This window comes from Cetorhinus maximus, chromosome 2, assembly GCF_964194155.1.
Source record: "Cetorhinus maximus chromosome 2, sCetMax3.hap1.1, whole genome shotgun sequence".
NCBI lineage: Eukaryota > Metazoa > Chordata > Chondrichthyes > Lamniformes > Cetorhinidae > Cetorhinus > Cetorhinus maximus.
In genome coordinates, this window is record NC_135880.1 from 216,841,532 (window position 1) to 216,863,178 (window position 21,647).

Sequence of the window (21,647 nt, forward strand, 5' to 3'; positions counted from 1 at the left end):
GACTCTTAAATGCCTGAAATGGCCCAGGAAGACACTCAGTTCATGGGCCAATAGGGATGGGCAACAATGGCTGCAATACCTACATCCCATCAAAGTGCAAATTAAATGCTCACTGGGTTCACACATGAACGGCCACTTTAAAGAGAAACTGGATCTGTACCTTTGGCAGGGACAAGTTTCTTTGGTTTAGGAATGATAAGGGGGTGATTGTGTAAGAGAGAGAGGAGGAGGAGAAGGAGGAGGAGAGGGAGAGGGGGGAGGGGGCGGAGAGAATAAAGCAACCCAGATGGGAAAAATAAACAGCAGGTTTTAAAAATTCAGATTACTGCAGCATGATTTCAAAGCAATGAGTAATCCCAAAGTTCAGATAACAACACAGATAATGTCCTCATTTATGAGATTTCAACAATTTTTGTATTTGTTATTGGCCTTGAATGTGTTAATACTTTCATTCGAAACTCCTCTGCCTGTTACATTAATAAAACCCTGTGTATTTTAAATGCATGGTCAAAATAACAGTTGGGGAATTTCAATAGGAGACTATTAAGGTGTCTGTCACTTACATCGCACAGCACAAATTCAACTACCTATGATTTTGTATCACAGTTAGCGTTATAGTGAACGCATTGCAAATAAAAACAGAAAAAATAAGAAAGGCACAAGAGCTAAAGCCGTATCTGGGGAGAGAATAGCCATTTTGTTATTTTCATCAGAAGCCATTCCCATGACTGACATCCACCCACAATGTCAACTGTGTCCCAGAAATTGTTCGCTACGTCCCTATTTCATATATTGCAGTATCTTGCTTTTTTTCCTAAGCGAATAAAATAGATATGGCAAGAATGAATGGGATCGTGTGGATCTGAGTCAAGAGGTGATTACAGCCTCTAGTGTCGGTAGATTCAAACTACAGGTACATTTTGCAATTATATAAACCATTGTCTTGACATTTGTACCCGAAAAAATAACTGAGGCACAGAATCAAATCCAATTCTAATTAAAATGTCAGAGTGGAAGAGAGAGAGATTAAAGGCTTAAAAAATAAATTCTGTATTTAACATACAACTCAAAATGAGTTTTCTTTTGTCTGTTGATGTAAAATTAAAAATCTAACTTGCTGTGAAGGCTTTTGTCAGCAAATTCTAAGCAATATTGGCTCTAGCAAGTTTCCTACTGAGGCCTGACTGCGCTGTGTTTTCAAACTGCTGATAGATTTTAAAATGCCGTCAAACTAGGGAGCAGCGACGTTGAGCATAAACAGGAAACTTACTTGTATTATGTTTCAGTTACTTCTCTATATGCACCCTCTGCACCTCCCACTACAGATTTACAAAATATGTTTGTAGGATGATACCCCTGCAGCCCATTTGATCCCATCCTCTCAAATACCAATGCAACTATCTCATCCTTCGAGCATCTCACTATTTCTCAAATGAGTTCAGTGACCCCTAGCTCAATTCATAACCAGCTCCAATTGCTCATCATTGTTTGCAAAAGAAATATTACATGGCATCCGTTCTTAAACTTTCCTTTCACAACCCTTGACCCAGTGCCCTTTTGACTCATAGACTCATAGTTGTTTACAGAAGGAGGCCATTCAGCCCATTGTGTCCACGCTGGTCAACAAAGGTCTGACAACACAAGTCCCATTTTCCAGCACTTGGCCCATAGCCCTGGAGGCTATGGCAATGCAAGTGATTATCTAGATACTTCTTAAATGTTACGAGAGTTTCTGACTCAACCACCCTTTCAGGCAGCGAGTTCCAGACTCCCACCACTCGCTAGGTGAAAAAATTTCTCCTCAACTCCCCTCTTATCATTCTACCTCTTAACTTAAATCTATGCCCCCTGGTTATTGACCCCTCTACTAATGGAAAAGGTGCCTTCCTATCCACCCTATCTATGCCCCTCATAAGCTTATACACCTCTATCAGGTCCCCACTCAACCTTCGCTGCTCCAAGGAAAACAACCCCAGCCTATCCAATCTTTCCTCATAGCTCAGACCCTCCAGCCCAGGCAGCATCCTGGTAAATCTCCTCTGCACCCTCTCCAGTGCAATCACATCCTTCCTATAATGTGGTGAACAGAACTGCACGCAGTACTCCGGCTGTGGCCTAACCAGCGTTTTATACAGTCCCAGCATAACCCTCCCTGCTCTTGTATTCTATGCCTCGGCTAATAAAGGCAAGTATCCCATATGCCTCCTTAACCACATTATCTACCTGCCCTGCTACCCTCAGGGATCTGTGGATGTGCACACCAAGGTCCCTCTGATCTTCAGCACTTTCCAGGGTCCTACCCATCGTAGTGTAATCCCTTGCCTTGTTAGCCCTCCCCAAGCGCATCACCTCACACTTTTCCGGTTCCTTTTTTTTTGCTGCACTGGTCTGTCCACAAGTACGTTTTAGGTTTTACCTTCCCCGTCTGTTCAGTATCTTCTATAACTTAATAAGCTTCTCTCTAACAGCATCAGCATCTTTGTTCCCCTCTGCACCACTCAGCTACCTGGTCAGGCCATTATATAATGAAGACTAGAATTGTACACAATGCTCCTGATGTGACCTGACAGGATCACAAGATATTTAAGGGCACAGCAAAGCTACTTGAGCCGCTTCACAGCATCCAACAAGTTTCATCCACAGTCTCACCGCGGCAGCACCTAACTGATTCTTTTCAGCTTTTGCCGCCACCATCCCATCTCCCTCAGGACTGCCCTGGATCATGAGCTCAACTCCCCGAAGTGGGGCTTGACTCAAGAGGTGAGAATCCTAAATCTGTGGAATCGCACAGCTGCTCGGTACATGTACGGTTAACGGTTCAGGTGGGATCTGAGTGGTGTTCCCATTCTTCCTCCTCCAGACTCTGATTGAGCCGCTGTACATCTCGGGCATTTGCAGTTTCTATTTCACTACTTTAGTATGAAGATATCGGATACATCTTGTGGATACTTACACATAGCCAGTCAGAAAATTAAGGACTATGCCAATGGTGCAAGGCCTAAAGTATATCTGATGCGGGTCATTGTAGGATAAAAATAAATTGATTTGCAAATCATGTTGGTCTCCCGCATTCTACCCTTTGTAAACTTGAGGTCATCCAAAACTCTACTGCCCGTGTCCTAACTTGGACCAATTCCCATTCGCCTATCACCCCTATGCTCACTGATCTACACTGGCTCTCTGTCAAGCAATGCCTTGATTTTAAAATTCTCAACCTTGTTTTCAAATCCCTCCGTTGGTCTCGCCCCTTCCTATCCCTGTAATCTCCCCTAGCCCCACAGCACTCTGAGATATCTGCGCTTCTCTAACTCTAGCCCCAGTTTGAATCATTGGATCATTGGTGCCTTCATTTGCCCAGGCTCTAAGCTCTGGAATAGCCTCTCTATATTTCTCCACCTCTCCGCTTTTCCTCCTTTAAGACACTGCTTAAAACCTGACCCCTTGGACCGACCTTTTGGTCACCTGACCTAGTATCTCTTCATGTGGCTCAGTGTCACACCTTGTTTGATAGTGGTCCTGTGAAGCACCTTTTATTACATCAAAGGCTTTATATGAATATAAGTTGTGGTTGCTGTTGTTATACATAAGCAAGAAAACAAATAGTTCTAACCTAACAAACACTGTAATATCTTCCAATTCATTGCCTGAAATTTGGTCTTGCCCGCTTGTCTATCGCAACAACCGTAACACCATATATTTACACAGAATATAGAAACGGAAAGTTTCAAAACAACAGACAGCATTGTGACCATGTGATAGTGGGTGCCAGCAACTGCCGAAAGCGTTCAGGAACAGAAACTATCAAGACATCTGTTTAATGTAACTTACTGTACCTTGTCATCTACATTCAGTTTGCAACCGCTGAGCAGGATTAACAGTAACGGTGATTGTAGCGCTCCTTCCAGCTGGCTATTTTCGTTATTCGCCAATCGCTTTTCACAAAAAAAAAAGCTTTCTCACCCATTCCAACTTCTCTCCAATCACAAAAGGTTTGCTGAAATCCGGTTGCTCGTATACTGTCCTACATCAACCTAAAATTAAAATCTATCATAATCATGTAGCGTTACAAAAAAAAACAAGCTTAAAGAAGGAGCAGGATATGAGGAGGATGAGAAACAGAAGTGAAACAAAAACTAAAAAAATGCTGGAAAAACTCAGCAGGCCTGACAGCATCTGTGGACAGAAAGACAAAGTTAGCGTTTCGAGTCCATATGACTCTTCTTCAGAGCTAAAGGGAAGTAAAAATGTGGTGAAATATATACCGTTTAAGGGGAGGGGGGGTTGGAACAGGTGAAGTTGGATAGAAGGCCAACGATAGATGGAGGCAAAGGAGAGATGGCAAAACTGTCAAAAAATTGTCATAAACAAAAGGACAAAGGGGTGTCAGTGGTGGTGGTATTGGCTAAAGGAGGTGCTAATGGTGACATTAAGAGTGGAAAGCAGAACGTGATAATACCCGGACCAGGGTAAGCATTCTGGAAAGTGACAGACGGCCCTAGTGGGGCTGGGGTGGGGGGGAGGGGACAGTGGTGGGAAAAAAGATCAAAAATAGGCTAAAAGCTGGGGATAAAACAATGAATAAAAATGGAAATAATTTTTTTTTAAATAATGGAAGTAAGTGGAAAAAAATAAAATAAAAATGAATATTAAAAAAAAGGGGGATCAAAAAGGGGTGGGGATGGAGGAGAGAGTTTATGGTCTGAAGTTGTTGAACTCAATGTTAAGTCCGGAAGGCTGTAAAGTGCCTAATCAGAAGATGAGATGCTGTTCCTCCAGTTTGCGTTGAGCTTCACTGGAACATTGCAGCAGGCCAAGGACAGACATGTGGGCATGAGAGCAGGGTGGTGTGTTGAAATGGCAAGCGACAGGGAGGTCTGGGTCATGCTTGCGGATAGACCGAAGGTGTTCCGCAAAGCGGTCACCCAGTCTGCGTTTGGTCTCTCCAATGTAGAGGAAACCGCATTGGGAGCAACGAATGCAGTAGACTAAATTGAAGGAAGTGCAAGTGAAATGCTGCTTCACTTGAAAGGAGTGTTTGGGCCCTTGGACGGTGAGGAGAGAGGAAGTGAAGGGGCAGGTGTTGGAGAAGTGAAGGTGAAGATAGCGCAGCTTTTTTAGTGGAGATTAACCAGTACCGTTATCTAGACTGAACAGATCCAATGAGATCTATATGGTGGATCAAAGCCTGTAAATAATCAAATAGTTGGGACTTAGCTTGTAAAATTTATTGGAGTTATAAAAGCTGGATAATAGAAGCCAGAAAGATAGGGACAAGGGCCAGGATTTTACAGCCTTGCCGAACTGAATGGAGTTTTAAGTGACTCGCTGTGTCCACTGGGGGCAGACATGCTGTGGCGGGACCGTAAAATCTTTCATGGGATATGGGTGTCGCTGGCAAGGTCAGCATTTGTTGCCCATCCCTAAATGCCCTCGAACTGAGTGTCTTGCTCAGCCATTTCAGAGGCAGCGACCACATTGCTGTGGGTCTGGAGTCACATGTAGGCCAGGCCCGGGAAGGGCAACAGGTTTCCTTCCCTGAAGTGCAGGAGTGAACCAGATGGGCTTTTACAATCAGTGATAGCTTCACGGTTGCCATTACTGAGGCTAACTTTCGAATTCCAGATTTAACTGAATTTAGCTGCTGTGGCGAGATTTGAACCCTTATTCCCAGAACATTGGCCCAGTGACGTCACCACCACGCCACCATCTCCCCTCAAAAGGGCATACGGGTTTAAACCTATTCAGTTCCAAAATTTAAAAAAAAACATACTTAGCAAATACACAAAGAATTACAGAGGTAGAAAGTACACAGTCTTGTTTCGGCCCTGAATAATCATGTTATGAAATACAAGATCGCCACATCGTGGTGGAAACCGGTACTGCAGGAAAATAAAAACTCAATTTTTTTCAGTCCGTTTTCTTCAGTTTGTTAGTCTATCTCTCTCAGCTTATATCTCCCCCTCCTGACTGCAAAAAGGGGTTGAATTCCTTGCAAACTTTCAAAATCTGAAACTGGAAAAGGTGCAACTAGAAATCTGAAATAAAATCACGAAATGCTGCAAGAACTGAACAGGCTTGTCACCATCAAAAAAAATGGGAATCTGATGTGAGAAAAGGGTCATCAAGCCAAAGGGTCACTGAAAGCAAAGCATCTAATACTGAAAATGTTAATCTATTTTTACAGAGTTTGATCCATCTGTCGTCTGCTTCCAGTTTTTTTCTGTTTCGTTGAACTAAATATCTAGTTATTTAATAAACATTGTCACGACTCACTGGGGATAGTGCGCTGTAATACCAAACCCCACCATTCCCCAAGTCGCGACAAATATGAAAAGTTTGATCAAACCACCAGATTGCCCCAGTTCTACCTAACTGTTTAATTTAGGTTAACAGAATACGAGCACCAGGTTTGTAAACTTAATAAGTAAATAACAGTTTATTGAACCAACTATCGTTAACCAATGGCAAAAGAAAGAAATATAAACTGCTAACTTCTAACACTACAACTTAAACGCTACTCACTTCTTAAATCCCTATGTACGCACTCACATACACAAGACTCACAAAACATAGATTTTAAGGGTGGGATAAAACAGTTCAATAGCACCAATTCCGGATTACAGGATTTGGTGGGTTGATTTTCATCGATGTCTTCCAAATTTCTTTCAATTCCTGTTGATGCCACGAGGTGGTCCTCCGGCACTTTCACTGATTGAGCACTTGCCTTTCAATGCCTCTGAGTGATTTTCCCCTTTGCCTCTTGACAGGGGTTTTCAGAGAGAGAGAGAGCAGGTTATAGAGATATGAGGAGAAAAAAGCCAGCTAGCTATTATTGTGGAATTATTGGAATCTTCCACACAGGAGAAAGAGGCTTTAGGTCTTGTTCCTTTTAAGCTAGGAGCTATTCTGCTGCCCTGCTCTTCACACAAAACCTTTGTCACCTGGTCAGGAGCCAATTAAAATGCTGTTGTCAGGCAGCTCCCTTGGCTCAGGACTCCTTTCCAGCACTATCCTGTCTTTCATGGCACACTCTGCTCCAGGAACTGCAACATTGTATATATCTCTCATCCTGTATCAGTGGACATGTCTTTCAACCTGCAGCCATTGTAATTCTAATTCACAACCCAACAGAAAATAAAAGATATGTTCTTTACAATAGTCCAACAGAAATAACAGATGTTTCTTACAACAAATACTGCTGAATGAGATACAGCCTGAATTTCCAACTTGAAATCTATGCCAAAAATGTTATAACCTGCCTGGACAATTTATGCTATGTCTCTGTTTATTTTTCTGTCTATTAAAATTTGCATGGGGAGCAGGTGTATTAGGATGCCATGTATCATATTAGGATGTGATGTATCATATGGACTGCAGTGGTTCAAGAAGACGGCTCACCACCATCTTCTCAAGGGCAATTGGGGATGTGCAATAAATGCTGGCCCAGCCAGTAATGTGGTAACAAAATAAAAAAAGATGGAGATATATTTCTGACATTTTGCCCACTATTTGTGCCCTGGAAATTCTGGACACAAGAGATATCTATGCTCCCTGATGTCCAGTGTTGCGATGGGCATCGAAGGAGGTTGGGGCTATGTGGGTGATGGCAGTATTTACATTTTAAAAATATTGATTTTTGTATTGCAACGAGATAATTTATTTTTAATTGATTAGGCTACATAGCCACCCATTTATACACAGTAAGGCACAAGACCTGAAGTGGAAGCCCCAACTCTGTCTCAAAGGCTGTGGTCTCCCACTCGAAATAAAGGTGTGCCAGGGTCGGGACACATGCAAGACATAGGCAAAAGCTTTGCTCAGTAATGTGTGCCACTATTGTGCAAGAGTGAAACTTCAGGATCAATGTGTTTAAAGGCCTCTTGATGGCTCAGTAACTTTGTAAATTGTAAGACTACCACACCCTGGCAAGAAAGCACATCACATGAAAATAAAAATACACACAGGAAAATCTCAGACTTGTCCTCTGTCTATCCTGTGTTAGCTGCTCTCTGGAAGGAGGCGGCTGTTGGAATCTTTACAGCCAATGAAGTACTTTTGACGTGAATTCACTGCAAACATAGCCAATTTGTACACAACAGACTCCTACAGTGATGAAATAATGATCAGATGTTCTGTGTTAGTGATGTTGGTTGAGGGATAAATACTGATTAGGATATCAGGAAAACAGCTCTTCTCTTCTTCGAATAGTGCCACGGGAACTTTTGCATCTACCCATGGGGGCAGGTGAAGCCTCAGTTTAACATCTTATCCGAGAGATGCAACCTCCAACAATGCAGCACTCCTTGGGTACTGCACTAAAGGTTTAACTTAGATTTGTGGTTAACTCTCTGGATTGAGGCTTGCACTCATGATCTTCTGACTCACAGTCGAGGGAGCTATCATGGGGGCACAGCTGATACCTAAATAGGGACACAATCATGATCTAGGCTGTTTTTTAAAGGCTCATCCATCAATAATGGTTGCTTGGGTAAGATAGCAGTGAGTGGCCATGCCTCAGTGAGCGGTCAGTTTGGCAAATTTCTTTCTACCGAAAAGGTTGTATTGCAAATATTTGGCTAACAAGTTAAAATGTAAATCAGCCTTAATATATTTTACCAACTGTGGGGATTTTGGCCCACTCTATAAAATCCACCATTCAACCCAATGGGGAAGTCTGTTCTGCCGAAGGGTCGTGAAGACTCGAAACGTCAACTGTTTTCTTCTCCACCGATGCTGCCAGACCTGCTGAGTTTTTCCAGGTAATTCTGTTTTTGTTCTGTTTGCAATATTGGCCTATCCGCAGTGAAATCACTTCATCTAAGCGTTATGCTGAGTGATGTAAGTGACCATAGTCTTCCAAACTTTTCAATTAAAGCCATTTAATTTCCAATTAAACAGTGGATGATGTCATTGGAGGTCTGGTTAAGCCAGTCTTTAATGTAGTCTGGCTGCTTCCTTCACTGTTGGCCTCTCGCTCTTCTTCTGTTAATTCTTCCGGTGGTGATTGGGCTCCAACCCTTCTGCATGGTTATTGGAAGAACTCCATTTGTGTTCTTTTGATATTCGTTAAACGTTCTCTTGCTCTTCTGACCTCATTCAGTACTTCTTTGTTCTTTTTTCCACCCTGCTTATCCTTAGGATCCTTCTTAAGCACCTCGTTTCAAAGCTGTTGATTTCACCAAAATCACTTACATGGTGAATACAAGCTGTTTGCAACCGCATCTCACGGTCTCCTGTGCCCAACTAGGAGTGGTCTATTCAGCTGTGCTAAATTGGTAAAAAATGCAGAATGTGTTTGTGCAGTTAGTCAACTTTGTAGGGGAAGATACAAATGCTTGAAATCCTCCTGTCACATCAACATCTCTAGGAAAGGAGGGGGAATAAACAGTGTTCTTAATATAATGGTCTGGCACACTGGATATAACAATCCATATTGAGCAAGATGAGAGCTTGTGTCATTGATTACCCTTTAGTGAAGTCCCACCTCCATAATACCATTCAAACAGGGCATCAGGCAGAGACTGGGCGCTCCCAGCCATCTTACAATTGGTAGAACCTCCACAATAGGTTTCCAGATAAAAATTTCAGTTAAGAAGTGTGCCAAATAATGGAAGGGAAAAGAACGTTTAAGTGACAGGATGGTTCCTTAAAAAAATTGAACCAACTGTGAAATGAAAGGTTTGCACCACAGACGCTTAATTATTTTTATTTTTAAAAATCCAAGAGTCGAATATTGCTGAACAGAGAGACATGTTGCCAAAGCTTTTTGTCCTACACTCATCAGGACAAATGCAAGAATGCCAAATTTCAGATGATCACAACAATTTATACAACAGGAGAAAAGGGTGCCGATTGGTTGGCAAGTCAACTCTGATTAGCAAAGGCACCGCCATGGAGAAAGCAATGGGGAATTATGGGCTCCCTAAGCCCCTGGGTAATTCAAAAAAGGCACAAGGCTTGAACATATTCATTTTGTTTTGCACCTCCACAAAGCATGACCTGCTGTACCAGTGTGGCACTTTCACTTTCCACCCTGGTCATCTTCAGTGATGGTATAACGTTGGTAGAGAGTTAGTGCTAAATACAGAGAATGAGACCCTGCATTCGATGCTTCTAGCAAGTGTAAATGCACCACATTATGTGTTTGACTGTTTAACTTAAATTGGTTGTTAGTGTAGCTATTAGCACATTCAGGATTGTTCAGCAAGTGCTGCCCAATCACAATCACATCCAACAGTAGATGTTTTGTTTTGGGTTTTGCAAATGTGGGCTGGTTGAGTACGGTTTGTTGCTGTTTGATTCGATCAGCCAATTGCTGGGGCATAAAGCACCTGGTATCACACCAACACCACAATTCATACACACCATTCCTCAGTTGACTGCATATGTAAGGTTACACATCAAGAAGATTTTCTTTCCTCTAAATCACTACAATCAATTAATTTCTGTTAACTTAGGCATATATGAATGGAGACTATGAAATATCAGGATTAGTGGAATCAAGTTAAGTACCCCAGGTCTAATTTTCCCCATGCCTGACTCCTTGCTGGGATACATTTCTACAGAAACACAAACTTTCTTACACACTGTCCAAATGGTCATTTTCACGTAGGAGCTTAAACAATTAAAATTAGCAAGCTATTTCACCACAGAGTGCATCACAACCAAGCCGTTTTGTCTGTGCCCGCTGTTTATTCACATACACGTTATAGCCAGGGTAATTAGAGGCTATTTTTGCCCATTTTGGGTTCTGTTGCCACCTGGTTAACAGTAACAGCATAGACCACAAATCAACTTGGGATCTCCAAGGTGAGGGACGTTGATGCTGAAGAACGTTAACTTTTGCTACATATGGGTAGGTAGAAACCTTAACCCCGCACCTCCAAAAAGCATTATCTGCTGTGCCAGTGTGGCACTTTCACTTTCCACCCTGGTCATCTTCATTAGTTCTCTACCAATGTTATACCATCAGTGTTAAATGGTGGGCAATTCCATGCTGCACCCAGTGTGGAATGACCTTATGATGGAAGATCATAAGATCATGTCCACACTGCCCCATACTCTGATAAACGTGATGCGTTTTAAATTCCAATGGTAGGATAATGTACAAAGCTACTACTGTAGAATTGGACAGTGCACATTGAGTTACAGCTTCTCAATACACAAGCATAATGTTTAACTCAGGAAGATTCCAGGGTCAATCTCTAATGGAGCTGGAAAGGTAAATAGGGCTATAGCCCTATTGTAGCTACCATTAAATTGCTCTCAGGTTTTTAGGAGGAGAAACGGTGTTAAGCTTTTAAAAAAAAAGGCATTACTTCGACTTACTACTGCAGAAGATGCATGTAAGACACAGATGGGGTGACAAAAAGGGGACAGTCAGTATCAGGCATATCTACGACAGCCTCACTTTTCAAATTTACAAATGCACCGAGAATGGGAGGTAGCTTATAGTATCGAACCTTGGTTTCAAAACAAATGAGACAAAGAAATAGCTGGCACTGTTTTTTTGATTAAAAAATGGATACACAAGTGACTTTCTTATGGTGTTAGTCATAGTAAATCAAAGCATTATAGCCTTCGTTCAAATATGGACAAAAGAGCTGAACTCCAGAGGTGAGGTGAGAGTGACTGCGCTTGACATTAAAGCAGCATTTGACCGAGTGCAGCATCAAGGGTCAATGGGAATCAGGGGAAAATTCTCTGCTGGTTGGAGTCATACCTAGCACAAAGGAAGATGGTTGTGATTGTTGGAGGTCAATCATCTCAGTTCCAGGACATCACCGCAGGAGTTCCTCAGGGTAGTGTCCTAGGCCCAAACTTCTTCAGCTGCTTCATCAATGACCTTCCTTCCATCATAAGGTCAGAAGTGGGGACGTTCACTGATGATTGCACAACGTTCAGCACCATTCACAATTCCTCAGATACCGAAGCAGTTCATGTCCAAATGCAGCAAGAACTGGACAATATCCAGGCTAGGTTGACAAGTGGCAAGTAACATTCATGCCACACAAGTGCCATGCAATGAACATCAGCAAGAGAGAATCTAACTATTACCCCTTGACATGCAATGGCATTACCATGTTGAATCCCCCACTATCAACATCCTGGGGGGGGGGGGGTGGGGGGGGGGGTTACCATTGACCAGAAACTGGACTAGCCATATAAATACTGTGGCTACAAGGGCAGGTCAGAGGCTAGGAATCCTGTGGCCAGGAACTCATTACTGACTACCCAAAGCCTGTCCACCATCTACAAGGCACAAGTCAGGAGTGTGATGGAACACCCTCCACTTGCCTGGATGAGTGCAGCTCTAACACTCAAGAAGTTTGACACCATCCAGGATAAAACAGCCCACTTGATTGACACCCCATCCACAAACATTCACTCCCTCCACCAACGCACATTGGCAGCAGTGTGTACCATCTATAAGGTGCACTGCAGGAACTCACCAAGCCTCATCAGACAGCACCTTCCAAACCCACAACCATTATCGAGAAGGATAAGGGCAGCAGACACATGAGAAGTTCCTCTCCAAGTCACTCACCATCCTGACTTGGAAGTACATCACTGTACCTTCAGTGTCGCTGGGCTAATATCCTGGAACTCCCTCCCAACAGCACTGTGGGTGGTTCAAGGCAGCAGCTCACCACCACCTTAAGGGCAATTAGGGATGGGCAATAAATGCTGGCCTAGCCAGCAATGCTCACATGCCATGAACGAATAAAGAAAATTTGGTACTACACAAGAACAAGAGTATATACCACGTAAGAGTTTATTATTCTGCTATGGAATGGGAATTTTCCATAATCTGTTCCATCCTGGTCATGAAAGTCTTCTGTAATGTCTGAGACAACTTGTGCCTATAGGGCAACTGAAGGGTATTTAGAAGGCATTCTCTGCTGTCGGAGAAGCTTATGTGTTGGCTGAAAATGACGAGCTTTTTATATGCAGCAGCAGAAAGTTGCACACAAGACATTTGAAATGCAAGCGATGCATCTGAAAACACACACGGTTTGGGTGTGATTCCCCTCTGTCCACAGTCGACCAGCCTGCCAATCGACTGTCACAAATGATGGCCATTTAGGGAAGGGGCCAGAGGGGGTACAGGGCCCACGGAATGCACGCCCACAAAGGAAACAATGCCTTCAGGAGATACAGAGAACATGGGGGGGGGGGGGGGGGGGGGGGGGGGGGGGCGCGCGCGCGCGGCGGCGCGGTGAGGAGAAGGGGCGAACTGCAATTAAAACTTGTTGGTAACAGTATGTTTATTCCCCATATATACATATCGCAGTTCCTTGAACATATTACACTTCCCTTGGATTCAGGGTTCTGGTCCATAAGATTTTATAATCAAAGGTTTTGGAAATATTAACAAAAATATACACATAACAACCAAATACACCAAACACACAAAGTTAAACAGCCTCCGAGATGAGATCAAGATCCCGCTCCAAAAGTTCCAGCCTTTTCTGCGATTTCCAAAGCCACTTTCAAATTCTGTTCAAAAAGGTCACACCTGCAGATAAAAGACCCAACTTAAATACAAAATAGATCATGGTATACATGAAAGGATTTATTTCAAATTCAACCACACTGTTTCAATCAATAAGCCACAATTGAGTAAATGCTCGTGTCATAATATGAAAGCCCCCGACTGATTCGCAGCTATTTTTGAGCTACAGACGTCTCCTAAAAAGATCATGAAGTAGAGACTATCTAATTTCACTACTTATTCTTGCAAAGTCTTATAAATATCCCTCAAGATTGAGAGCTTCCCAAGGGGAAGAACTAATGATATGGAGCAAGTTCCTTTCCTACCTCAATAGAAATTAAACATCCACTTTAAACCTTGTTATTTAGTAGGAAGGTGGTTCCCAATTGATGTTTGCCATGTTGTAACATGTAGATACCAAACTCCAGTATCATTCCATAAGGGAAATCTGGGCCAAAACGTTGTTTTGACAGACTCTAATGCACCGAAGCATCACGGCGACCTGAATTACATTTCACCTACACAGTCTTTTTAAATTGAGGTTTATGAAATTCTTCCAATTGTCTCTTCAACCTCACTCAGGTCTCAGCAGACCATGTGCCCTTGCACTTGAGGGAACAACAAGTTGCTACTTAGGCTGTCAAAACAACATGGTGTCTCGCTGTCCTAAAAAGCACAATGCCCCAAAAACCACATTGACAATGCAGTCTCGTATTCGCATGCGAATGTCAAGTGAACAAAACGTGTTAGCCTTTTAAATTCAGTGGCATGTGCAGTCCTCTCTACCTATTGGGCATCCTGGACTATCGACCAGTTTAGAGCAGAGTAAGACCCTCCCCAGGTCCCTGCCAATTTCACTCGAAAGTGAGGCACAGCAGTCGCTAACAAACAACTCTTCCTCAGAATTCCCTTCCATGTGGTAGCACCCAGCGTCTATTTGGCACTTGCTTCAGAACAGCAGGTTTTATTTTCTCAAAGATACGTGTTAACAGTGGGCAAAGCTGAAAGGCAGAAAATAACCCCTACTGTCATTAGGGAAGAGAAAACAGATGGCAAGTTAAAGGAGCAATCCAGCAGGCAAAAGCAGTGAATCCAACTATGGTTGACACTGCTACTACTCATTTGCTTCTAGTGTAAAATCTATCCCAGAGGTGGTTTTACCTGAAGCTGATGCCTAGTTTATAATTAAAACATCAAGTTGACAAAATAGAACAAGATGTGGGTCTGAATTTACATATTGGTGGCAAGTTGATGTCTCCTCCCATATATAAAATCTGTACACCGTAGTTTCCTATTCACACCGAGTGTTTCAGCCCTACCTGATCGGCATCTCGAGAGAGTAGAATGGATTTTTAAGGGCGAAGTCTGAATAAATTTCATAAATCTTCCGCAGGAGAGAATCAATTCCAGCTTGTCGAGGGTCTGCCAACACAATGAACTTGATCCCTTTAACAGTGATGAAAAAATGAATTAAACACAGAACATGCAATCAGAATAACTCACTTTAAAGAGCAACTTCAGACTATCAGCAATAAATAAGTTACAAGAACTACTTGGTACTGTTGAGAATTCAGTCAAAATGGAAATCAGAAACATGACTGGTATCGATTCTCAATTGCATTATACTTCTTCATTTTCCATTGCATAGACTCAGAATGGTGCAGCACAGGAAGCAATTTGACCCATTATGCTTGGAAGAGCTATCCATTAATCCAGCTCATCTGCTCTTTCCCCATATACTGTAATTTTTTCCCCCCAATTTTCTTCGGAAAGTTACAAACAAACCTGCTTCTGCTACCATTTCAAGATGTGCATTCCAACAACTCTTTCCTAGCAAAACTGGAGTCAATGGAATCTCCATTGGTTGGATTCAAACCTAGCACAAAGGAAGATGGTTGTGATTGTTGGCGGTCAATCATCTCACTTTCAGGACATCACTGCAGGAGTTCCTCAGGGTAGTGTCCTAGGCCCAACCATCTTCAGTTACTTCATCAATGACCTTCCAATATCATAAGGTCAGAAGTGGGGATGTTCGCTGATGATTGCATAATGTTCAGCACCATTCGCGACTCCTTAGATACTGAATCAGTCCATGTCCAAGTGCAACAAAACCTGGACAATATCCAGGCTTGGGCTGACAAGTGGCAAGTAACATTTGTGCCACACAAGTGCCAGACAATACCAGCTTCAACAAGAGAAAATATAACCATTGCCCCAGGGCATTCAATGGCATTACCATCACTGAATCCCCCACTATCAACATCCTGGGGGGTTACCATTGACCAGGAACTGAACTGGACTAGCCATATAAATATTGTGACTATAAGAGCAGGTCAGAGGCTAGAAATCTTGTGACAAGTAACTCACCTCCTGACTTCCCAAAGCCCGTCCATCATCTACAAGGCACAAATCAGGAGTGTGATAGAATACTCCCCACTTGACTGGATGAGTGCAGCTCCAATAACACTCAAGAAGCATGAGACCATCCAGGACAAAGCAACCCGCTTGATTGGCACCACATCTACAAACATTCACTCCCTCCACCACCGAGGGACAGTGATAGCAGTATGTATCATCTACAAGATGCACTACAGCAACTCACCAAGGCTCCTTCCAAACCAACAACTGCTACCATTAGAAGAATAAGGGCAGCAGACACATGGGAACACCACCACCAGAAGTTCCCCTCAAAGACACTCACCACCCCGACTTGGAAATATATTGCCGTTCCTTCACTGTCACTGGGTCAAAATCCTGGACTTCCTCCCTAACAGCACCGTGAGTGTACCTACACCACATGGACTGCGGTTCAAGGCAGCAGCTCACCACCACCTTCTAAAGGGCAATTAGAAATGGGCAATAAACGCTGGCCTAGCCAGCGATGCCCACATCCCATAAATGAATAATAAATAAAGTATCATTTCAAAGGTTAAGGAACAGTTTGATTTACATTTTCAAGATATTAAATTAAAGGGGAACAGATAGAGGAGATAGAGTGACACCGTTGGGGAATCTAGGACTAGGTGGCAAAGTCTTAAAATTAGAGCCAGACCTTTCAGGAGTGAAATTAGGAAACACTTCCAAATACAAAGAATGATAGAAGTTTGGAACTCTCTTCCACAAACAGCAATTAATACTTGATCAATTATTAATTTTAAATCTGACATTGATAAGGTTTTTGTTAACCAAATGTATTAAAGGAATTGAGGCAAGGGTATATGAAAGCAGGTTACAGATCAGCCATGATCTCATTGAATGGCAAACAGGCTTGAGGCTAAATGATCTCCTCCTGTTCACATGTCCTATATATTTCCTCATGTCAGCTCTCTGCCAATCACCTTCAAACAGTCTCCTCTGGTTACCGACCCTTCTGCCACAGGAAATATTTTCTCCTTATTTAGTCTTACCAAAACTAATTCCGGTTTTGAAGACCTCTATCACATCAAGTGGGGAGAATAAAACTCTAACAACATAACCACATTATCCTTTCTATACAATGGGGAGTGGGGGCATAGATGAAATAGTCTGAAGCTTCAGAAATAGGAAATATCAGGCTATGATTCACCTGTTAGTGTTTGAAAACAGTGCAATTTGAAGGTGTCCGTTTCTAGCACTTCAATCCCAGAACTTCCAGGCTCCGGTGATAACTGGGATCCAATTGCAAACAGCCTGAGAACATAAACAAAAAATTTATTTAGGTTGGACAAGGTGTACAGTACAATGCCCTTCAAAAAGCCCCAAAACATAAAGACAGAGGTCATTAGTTCCATGTCCCAGTACAATCACTTAGGGATCTCAATTCCAAAGAGAATTTGTAAAGAACGTGTTTTATTTCTGTAGTTGAAACATCACTAAGCATTAATTGACTGTCTAAAGTAGTTTCCTCACTCTGTACATCCAAACTGATCCCACCTGCAGTGTTAATGTAACAGCATACACTCAGGAGTTTCTGGGGTTAACTAGAGAGTATTGCTACCTTGAAAAGTTAAGATAAAATGCTGGAAGCTCACGGGTCAGTCAGCTTCTGAAAAGGCAGGTCAATATTTCAGGCAGAGATCCTGTGTTGGCTCCAATGAAGCTTCGCTATCTGAAACATTAACCAATTTTTTTTCAGATATTGATACGCATGCTGTGTATTTCCATTATCTTCTGCCTTTATTTCAGAGTTTCAACATTTGCGGTTTTTCCTTTTTAATTCTATACCTGACAGTTACGTGTTTTCCACCAGACCACCATGTGAATATGAGCATCCTGGCCTGGCCTGATGTCTATGCAGCTGAGGAGGGGGAGCAGCCAGCCGCCAGGACGTGCTAGGGACCATGCAGAGTTACCTTGCCTTTCAATTTGATCCCTTTTGCTGGAGAGGCTGTAACCTCTGTATTCTGCCTCCGTTCTGAATGGTACAGGTCAAATTAATGCATTAATTTCCAGCACAACGTCTATCTGTGTGCTTAACACTAAGGAATAGTAGAGCGACATTCAGAGTGCCAATGATAGGCATGTCATCTAAAAAAGCTTTATGGAGATCAAGGGGAAGATTAGATTAAACTACTTCCCTTACTATATTGACCTTTCTCACAGGTTTACACTGGTCCTGAGACGATGGCAACATTCACTCACCAGCACACTGTTTGCAAAACATTCAAGTCACCACTGCTAGTGATACCATGTGACCTCAAAGTGACAAGTTGATAGTCAACATTATTTCCAGCTGACCTCACTCTGCTTTTGCAGTTCAATAAAGACACCTCATTGAATCTTCCTCAGCAGCAAGAAAACGCTAGCAAGTAGCACTCTCCATCAAAGCTGCTACTTGGCACACAAGAATAAGAGGTAATTGGCCGTCTAGGGAAGTGCCTGGGCTTCTTACATGGCACACTTGAGAGCGTCATTGGACCCAGTGATAAATTGTAAATCCTACCTCTCATGGGGCAGCACAACACCTTTCCAGTCAGATGGTTGAAAATTTGACATCCCATAACAGGACCTAGACCTAGGTGTGTAACCTAGGATGGCATTTGGGGTCAGAAGTGAGGAAGTATTACACTTTTGGGCATGTTGGTCTTCAGACAAGACCTTTAACAGAGGTCTTATATGTTGATATGGGCATAAAGGCTCTAATAGGAAAACTAGGATGCAGGTTTTCTAGGATAATATGAATAGGACAGAATGGCTGCCGTCATTCAAACCTATTTTATGGCCTAAAATAGTCCCATTTTCTGTTTTCCAGAAGCTTGGGAAATCTATAGTTATTTCAACTGAGGCTGGGATTTTCCTGCCCTGTCGCTGGCGGGATCTACCCCGGGTGAGGCGGCACCCCAGCCAGGAATCCACTGACTTGTGGCGGGACCGGACGATCCCACCGGTGGGCGGGTAAGGAAAATCCTGCCCTGAGACACTAATTTTAGGGAGGGGAAAATTCAGCAAAGTAGTATTAGATCAACTAGCAGAGTAACAAGAAAGTACACCCCAAGGTTCATTCATTCATTCATTCAAGTGTACTCTCTGCCTGAATGCAGGTCTTTGGCTCATTGTCTTCTGATGCTTCATCCTGAAGCATTTACTTGGCAGTTTTTGGCAGTAGTCTGCCATTGCCTTCCACTCTCGGGGGCAGAGCGAGGAGGCAGGTCACAAGTCTACATCAGCCAGGACAGGAATCAAACCCGCACTCTTGGCGTGATTCTGATCCACCTGCTAGCCACCTAACTGGCTCCCCACCCGCAAGGTTCATTGCCCACGTGAAACATTCTGCATTTTTGAGCTTAATTCTTTTTCTCCATTTCAAAACTTACGAATGAAACATGGAGGCCAACATCAATTTCTCATTCGATGTCAGACGAGGACGCCCAAAGCGAATTGCCAAAGGGTAATTGAAAGAGGTATTCAGATACTCCTGCACATCCCTGTTATCAGACATGTATCTTCCATTTACATCAATTCCATTAATTGAAAGCACAGCATATCCAACTAAGGGAGAAAAAAAAGCAAAAAAAAACATGTTAAATTGAAACACCAATGCAACAGTATTCAAGGCTTGCATACACACATCATGGTTAGAGCTACCACCGTCAGTAAAAAGTTTAAAATTTGACAGCCAAAAGTACTTTTAAGAATAATTACGTCACTTTCCGATAGGAACACACAAAAATCTACACTTAAACTATAAAATTTGGATTATGTTTAAATTCAGGACTCCTCTTGGCCATGAAAAGTGCTTAATACATGGAAAAACTGAAGAGAAATGGAGTGCTAGGTCTTACAGCTGTGACCATGTGGAAGGAAAAAAAATTAATTAATAGAAAAACAAACTTGTATCTATATCGCACCTTTATATTCTCGATATCTCAAAGCACTTCATAGCTAAAATATTTACTTCTGAAGCATATTTACTATTGTTACATAGGCCTCAAGACATTTTATTACATTAAGTTGCTTTTTGTAGCGATTAGTGCACAGCACAAGGTCCCATAATCAACAACGAAATAAACAGCTTTTTGAAAATATGAATGTGTTTTTGGTTGCGGGTTAAGTGTTGGCGAGGGCATTGAAAGAACTCCATGCTATTCTTTACATAGCGGCATGAGATATTTTACAAGCTCACCTGAGCAGGCAGGCAGAGCGCAGTTTTAAGAGCTCGAAGGGCAGTAGCTCTGATGACAAATCACTTCCTTAGTGCTACATTGAAGCATCAGCCTAGATTATGTGCTCCAATCCCAGCTTGAACCTACAACCTTCTGATCCAAAGGTAAGTGTGCTACTAACTGAACCAGCCAGCCAATTTTACATCATTTACTAACCATTGTTTAAATATTGCAGATGCTGGAGGTCCAAAATGAAAACAAAGAGTGCTGGAAAAACTCAGCACTTCTGGCAACATATGTGAAGAGAGAAACAGAGTTAACTTTTTGAGCAAAATATGAGTCTCCTTTGGAACTATTCCAAACTAGAGTCATATTGAACTTGAAACATTTACGCTGTTTCTCTTTCCACAGGTGCTGCCAGGCAAATGTTATATACATTCATGCAATCTGCCTTATATTCTCACAGCCCATTTACATCCCTCTTGATACATCCCTCGTGATTGTTGTAGGGGTAAAAAAAAAGACAAAATAAGTTTAAATAAAACAACAGTTAAATTAGTTTTACGAGCCAGTTTGCTGAGCTCAGCAGAGTGGCAATAGCTACAACTGACCTCAGTACCTCACAGTTGCCTGAGGGAGTATAAATTACTGTGGTTGAGCACTATCCAGTTCCTCTGTTAGAAATATTGGTGGATGAATGTTGGCATGGGCAGGATCTGACAATGGTCACAATGTAACACTGTGAGAGGTCTAGGTTCACCTATAAACAGCAGCAACTGTGATGGGGAACTAGAAAGCAGCTCATGCCAATGGAGCAAACCAGCAGGACAGGAGGGAACAACCCATAAAAAAATTGCAGGTATTTAACAAAGCTGTGACCCCCCACAATCAACTGAAATACCCAAACATAGTGAAATCCAGGTATAGGTCTCAGTTAACACTGTTATATATTAAACAATTCCAAATACTCATCTCCAAACTAACCCAGATCCACTGCAACAGATACAAGGGCTTCACCAGTGGGTGAGGGTGATATTTTTCACTGATATATTTCTCCTTCTAGTTGCACCAAGTTGCAAACTTGAAGGATTTAAAAGTAAAATCTTGGAATCTATCGGAATTAGGTGATGGATGAAAGGTAACTAACGAAGTCCAATTTGTTAAGATGTCTGACTATGAACTGTGAATACCAGGAGGTTACTTAAAACTACTTTATGTGCTAGGCCCAGGCTTCCAGGGACCTTTCCTTAGAGCAGGAGCCGCCAGTCGCGCCCCGGCCCGCCCTCACCTTTGATGCCATCCCTCTGACCGAAAGACACCACAACCCGCTCGTCGTACACCTTCAGCACAAGGTCGAGCGGGTAACTAAAGGTCTTCTCCACATCGGTGCGGGGTGAGTAATTGTCGTACTGGTAAACCAGGCCGCCAGCTTTATTCACCACATAAACACTGAAAACCACCATCGCTGCACCGCCCGGGGAACGCTGGGAAATGTAGTCCCTCCCCCCCCCCCCCCCCACCCAACCCCCGTGCCGCGGCTGCGCAGTGATACGCCTATAACTCCCAGGGAG

At 42.7% G+C, this 21,647-nt stretch overlaps 1 protein-coding gene across 1 annotated transcript; it reads right to left on the minus strand.

The window, feature by feature from the left end:
• Positions 1-13,238: 13,238 nt before the first annotated feature.
• trappc4 (trafficking protein particle complex subunit 4) lies at positions 13,239-21,572 on the minus strand. The gene is made up of 5 exons (XM_078532391.1): positions 21,365-21,572; positions 19,288-19,462; positions 17,061-17,164; positions 14,815-14,941; positions 13,239-13,519 (listed from the first exon to the last, which is right to left on the minus strand). The coding sequence occupies exons 1-5, from the start codon at positions 21,537-21,539 to the stop codon at positions 13,441-13,443; spliced, it is 660 nt and encodes a 219-aa protein (XP_078388517.1). The 5' UTR covers positions 21,540-21,572; the 3' UTR covers positions 13,239-13,440.
• Positions 21,573-21,647: the final 75 nt, after the last annotated feature.

Coding starts and splice junctions, on each gene's coding strand:
- trappc4 (XM_078532391.1), bottom strand. CDS start 21,539: ATGGTGGTTTTCAGTGTTTATGTGGTGAATAAAGCTGGCGGCCTGGTT. Junction 17,165..19,287: donor TTGGCCTCCATGTTTCATTC/GTAAGTTTTGAA, acceptor TTATGTTCTCAG/GCTGTTTGCAATTGGATCCC. Junction 13,520..14,814: donor TCTCTCGAGATGCCGATCAG/GTAGGGCTGAAA, acceptor TTTTATCTGCAG/GTGTGACCTTTTTGAACAGA.